Source organism: Phocoena sinus, chromosome 21 (assembly GCF_008692025.1).
Source record: "Phocoena sinus isolate mPhoSin1 chromosome 21, mPhoSin1.pri, whole genome shotgun sequence".
NCBI lineage: Eukaryota > Metazoa > Chordata > Mammalia > Artiodactyla > Phocoenidae > Phocoena > Phocoena sinus.
The window spans coordinates 19,451,479-19,457,478 of NC_045783.1; the positions used below are offsets into that span (position 1 = coordinate 19,451,479).

General features: G+C 38.3%; 1 protein-coding gene across 2 annotated transcripts in view; it reads right to left on the reverse strand.

Annotated features, from left to right (window-relative positions):
* TUSC3 (tumor suppressor candidate 3) overlaps nucleotides 1-4,880 on the reverse strand; it is a 195,659-nt gene extending 190,779 nt beyond the window's left edge. The window contains exon 1 of one of the 2 annotated variants that reach the window (XM_032618595.1): nucleotides 4,457-4,880. In XM_032618595.1, coding sequence (XP_032474486.1) covers nucleotides 4,457-4,594 — 138 coding nt within the window. In that variant the 5' untranslated portion in view covers nucleotides 4,595-4,880. The remainder of the gene's footprint in view (nucleotides 1-4,456) is intronic. The other variant, XM_032618594.1, reaches the window with a different exon arrangement.
* Nucleotides 4,881-6,000: the final 1,120 nt, after the last annotated feature.

The following is a 6,000-nucleotide window of genomic DNA, read 5'->3' on the forward strand; positions in this document are numbered from 1 at the left end:
TGTTCAAAACAACTCTGGAATATCCCTAGAAAAGTAACACACTTGTGACCAATATTTCCAAGAAAGAATGTTTTTCTTCCGGTATTGGAAGAGATCATAGTTCTTTTGTTTGTTTTTTTAAAGAAAATGTTGGGGGTAGGAGTTTATTAATTAGTTTATTTATTTTTGCTGTGTTGGGTCTTAGATTCTGTGCGAGGGCTTTCTCTAGTTGTGGCAAGCAGGGGCCACTCTTCATCGTGGTGCATGGGCCTCACTATCGCAGCCTCTCTTATTGCGGAGCACAGGCTCCAGACGTGCAGGCTCAGTAGTTGTGGCTCACGGGCCTAGTTGCTCCGCGGCATGTGGGATCCTCCCAGAACCCGTGTCCCCTGCATTACCAGGCAGATTCTCAACCACTGTGCCACCAGGGAAGCTCGAGATCATAGCTTTTGAACTGAGTACCAGATACTGAACTAGACTGCATTTCAGAGACATAAAGTATTAAACATATGTAATTAAGTATTAAATTACTTAATATGTTTAATAACATATTAATGTTAATTAATAAATGTTAATTAACATTTATTAACAATTAATTTGTTAATATGTTAATTAATAAATTAAGTATTAAACATATTTAACATAAAGTATTAAAACTTCTACTATATGTTATTTTGCTCTTTTCCTTAAATAAAATATGTGTATTCTACAATATCACCATGTAGTATCATTAGGCTCTCCTATTTAACAGAAATAAAAGTTTTGGAAGACATCCTTTTTAAATCCACAACAATTTTCTCCTTAATTTTGCATTTTTAAAATAACCTTTATAAAAAATATTTAATGGAAATAGATGCTATCACAATTTATAATTACACTAAATTAACAAATGTCACATGTTAAAGCAGTCTTACAATTGGAGATGCTAAGACGCTTTCAAGATGTACACTTTTTAGACTTCTTTTTGGGACTTTTTTTTTTTCCTCCCAACTGAAAGTTACCATGGTTACAATGGTCTCTCTAGGAGATAAATCATCAGAATTTGCATGGAGTTCCTCAATGTTTTTAATGCCCTCTGCTCTGGTAAACTACACACACAAAAAACTACTTTTCAAATCTTCTCCCTTTCTCAAGAAAAACTATGCCCACAGCAAACATCATTCTCAATGGTGAAAAACTGAAAGCATTTCCTCTAAGATGAGAAAGAAGACAAGGATGTCCACTCTTGCCACTATTATTCAACACAGTTTTGGAAGTATTAGCCATGGAAATCAGAGAAGAAAAAGAAAAAAAAGGAATACATAGTGTAAAAGAATAAGTAAAACTGTCACTCTCTGCAGATGACATGATACTATACATAGAGAATCCTAAAGATGCCACCAGAAAACTACTGGAGCTAATCAACGAATCTGGTAAAGTTACAGGATACAAAATTAATGCACAGAAATTTCTTACATTCCTATACACTAACAACAAAAGATCAGAAAGAGAAATTAAGGAAACAATCCCATTCACCATTGCGACAAAAAGAATAAAATACCTAGGAATAAACCTACCTAAGGAGGTAAAAGACCTGTACTCAGAAAACTATAAGACACTGATGAAAGAAATCAAAGATGACACAAACAGATGGAGAGATATACCATGTCCTTGTATTGGAAGAATCAATATTGTGAAAATGACTATACTACCCAAAGCAATCTACAGATTCAATACAATCCCTATCAAATTACCAATGGCATTTTTTACAGAACTAGAACAAAAAATCTTAAAATTTGTATGGAGACACAAAAGACCCCGAATAGCCAAAGCAATCTTGACGGGAAAAAACGGAGCTGGAGGAATCAGACTCCCTGATTTCAGACTACACTACAAAGCTACAGTAATCAAGACAATATGGTACTGGCACAAAAACAGAAATACAGATCAATGGAACAGGATAGAAAGCCCAGAGATAAACCCACGCACCTATCATCTAATCTATGGCAAAAGAGGTAAGGATATACAATGGAGAAAAGACAGTCTCTTCAATAAATGGTGCTGGGAAAACTGAAGAGCTACATGTAAAAAAATGAAATTAGAACACTCCCTAACACCATACATAAAAATAACCTCAAAATGGATTAAAGACCTAAATGTAAGACCAGACACTATAAAACTCTTAGAGGAAAACATAGGAAGAACACTCTTCAACATAAATCACAGCAAGATCTTTTCTGACCCACCTCCTAGAGTAATGGAAATAAAAACAAAAATAAACAAATGGGACCTAATGAAACTTAAAAGCTTTTGCACAGCAAAGGAAACTATAAACAAGATGAAAAGACAACCATCAGAATGGGAGAAAATATTTGCAAATGAATCAATGAACAAAGGATTAACCTCCAAAATATATAAACAGCTCATGTACCTCAATTTTAAAAAAACAACCCAATCCAAAAATGGGCAGAAGACCTAAATAGATATTTCTCCAAAGAAGACAAACAGATGGCCAAGAGGCACATGAAAAGCTGATCAGTATCACTAATTATTAGAGAAATGCACATCAAAACTACAATAAGGTATCACCTCACACTGGTCAGAATGGCCATCATCAGAAAATCTACAAACAACAAATGTTTGAGAGGGTGTGGAGAAAAGGGCACCCTCTTGCACTGTTGGTGGGAATGCAAATCGATACAGCCACTATGGAGAACAGTCTGGAGGTTCCTTAAAAAACTAAAAACAGAATTACCATATGACCAAGCAATCCCACTACTGGGCATATACCCACAGAAAACCATAATTCAAAAAGACACACGCACCCCAGTGTTCACTGCAGCACTATTTACAAAGCCAGGTCATGGAAGCAACCTAAATGTCCATCGACAGATGAATGGATAAAGAAGATGTGGTACATATATACAATGGAATATTATTCAGCCATAAAAAGGAACAAAATTGGGTCATTTGTAGAGATGTGGATGGACCTAGAAACTGTCATACAGAGTAAGTCAGAAAGAGAAAAACAAATATCGTATATTAACTCATATATGTGGAACCTAGAAAAACGGTACAGATGAACCAGTTTGCAGGGCAGAAATTGAGACACAGATGTAGAGAACAAACGTATGGACACCAAGGGGGGAAAGCGGCGAGGGGTGGGGATGGTGGTGGGATGAATTGGGAGCTTGGGATTGACATGTATACACTGATGTGTATAAAATTGATGACTAATAAGGACCTGCTGTATAAAAATAAATAAAATTAAATTTAAAAATATAAAAATAAATTTTAAATATGTTGGCAAGGTTCTAAGATAAAAAAAATTTAAAAAGAGAAAAACTATGAAATCTAAGAAATGTATATAAATACCCAATGCTAGGCAAAAAAAATCGTTATATTTGTAAATACAGTCTTAATTTAACAGTGGTTCTTCACCAAACCTCTTACTATAACATCACTAATTTCACTAAGGCCTATTTTTATGTTAAAGTAAAAAAAAGTTAAAATAAAAAAGTTGAAGGCAAAATACTGAGTTCAGAGTTGTTTCAGGCAAGGAGTAAAGAGAAAGAGAATCAGAGTTACTTGTGTGTGAGGCTGTTTTTTCACTCTTTCCACCCAGCCATCAAGAAAGTTGCGGTAATATTTGAAACCCGAATTAGAGCCACGTGTATGTAAATAAAACTTCACCAGGAAAAACTACTTGCAATTAATATGGAGAGACACTCTCACTAAAATGACGTACAATTAGAAACCTTACATTTCCAAAATATTTTTTTTTCCAATCCCACTAAATCAACCATCCAAGGTAGAGATGGATAACTGAAATTCACAAATAACTCTACAACCACTTTAAATACGGTCAGTTACTTCAATCCGCGTGCTCATCAGAGTTACTACAGGACTAAGATTGAAATCAGGTGATCTGAATTTCACAAATAAATTTGCGCAACCTAAATGTGAGGTTATTCGCACAATTATACCTTGAGTTTAATATAAAGAAAAACATACAGCTTTAAAAATGTATATAAAATACAGAATAACTTTAAACACGGTCTCAATATGCTGTTGCCTCCTGAAACGGATAACGAAGGGAGCAGGGTAATGAACACAAGGGACAACTCGTTCCTATAGGTTTGAAATACTCCTAAACGGTATTTTCACATCCAACACACTCTTTTTTACTGACTCGACGGCCCCGAAACTCTGCCTTTAAGTAAGGGTCAAAAACGCTCCGTTTCTTAAAGGTGTGAGGTGCTAGGCGCACAAAAGACGATGCTTCGTTGTTTTTTGAGAAAGCACTGGGCAACCCCACTTTTGAAACTGTGGAACCCAAAGGACTTGCGCAAAGGCCTCTCAACCGCTCCCCAAAACAGCCATCGCCCACACCTGGCGGCCCGGCTGCCTAGCAACGCGGGAAGGCTGCCTATGAACGCGGCCCGCCTGCCCGGACCCGTCCTGTCCCTCCCGGGAATGCCCAGAGGATTCATTCTACCTCCTTTTTCTTCTGTCCTCCACCGAGCTGGATGCAGAGAAGCAGCAAGAGGAGGAGAAAGGGAAAGCTCCCGGTGGGCAGATACCGCGGTCGCCGCCCCGCCTGCCTCCGGCGTGAAGGAGCGCCCCTGGCACCCATCGCCGCAGGGACGTGTCTCCTCCACGCTCGGTAACCGTGTGCGCCCAGCTCCTACCGGCGCCCTACACCTGCCAGGCCAGCCGCCGGGAGCCCCCTGACCGTCCCCGCGTGGATGCCTGCGGCCTTGCCAGGGAGCCGGGAAGCACCGGAGGACGCGGAGGAGCTAACTGACGGAGCATCCGGTTCATTGGAAGAGGAGACCTGGAAAAGCCCGGGATGGGGCAGGAAGTGGGCGTGGCGAGGGAGCCGGAGCTTCCGTGCACGCCGCGCTGCGCCTTCAGCCGGACTCCATCCGGAGACCCCGGCAGTGGAGGGCGCGGTTTTCCACCTCGCCGATCTGAACCGTAGGCTGTCCTGCCACTGAAACCAACACCGGGTCTCGGGAATATGCGAGAGTCCTGTTTATCCAACACTTTACCTGGAACCAGAGACAGACATAATTGCCTTCTTCGATGATGGAGAAGAGCTTTGAGGAATTAGTAAGGATCTGGCCCTTCTAGCTAATGGCAATCTGATCCCATTGGGACATTTTTACTCAACAGTAGTTCAAAGAACTGAGTGATAATAGACATCTTCTATGCCTGTCTAATTATTGTGAACATAGTTTCTTAGCACTTAACATAAACAAAAATCTAAAATAAGAAAGTGATGCCGAATATTCTCATTCTAGAAATAATTCTTATCCACAGATGCATAAACTAATTTTTAAAAACTTTAATTATTTCTACAAGTAATGTTTTCCCAATACAGTTTTGCTTTTCCTGTTTATTACTGTTTTCTCAAATTCATAACACGTTATTTTGATTTGATCAATGCGGTACTACTAATAACGATAACTCAGTGCAAAACATAAATTTTAATATAGCCTCATGGTCACAGAAGTTTGTTTATATCAAATTTCAATTTATACACTCTTTGTCTGCATAGAAGAATGACTCTGAAGCATAAAAAGATCAATAAAAGACTTCCAAGCATAAAAAAGTATATATTAGGATAAAATTCTATCAGATTATACTGCCTGTGGGAGAGTAAATTGGTTTAACCACCTTGAAAAACTGTTTAGCAGTACGTGCTAAAGCTAAATACACCTACCCAAGACCCAAAAGTTCCACATAAACATACAGTCAGCACGTGATATGTATCAATTTGTCTAGCAGCTTTATTCATAAAAGCCCCAAGCTGGAAAAAGACCAAATATCCATCACAGTAAAATAGAGAAATAATTTGTGATATAGTAACACTATATATCAATAAAAACAAACTAATGACACTTATACATAATATGAATGAATTTTACAGCATAAAGATCCAGACACGAAATATATTGGGATTTGTAGAAATAAACAAAGATCAACTAAATGAGAACAGGCAAAGGCCATTTATTCAGAGCTTGCAATAACAAGTGA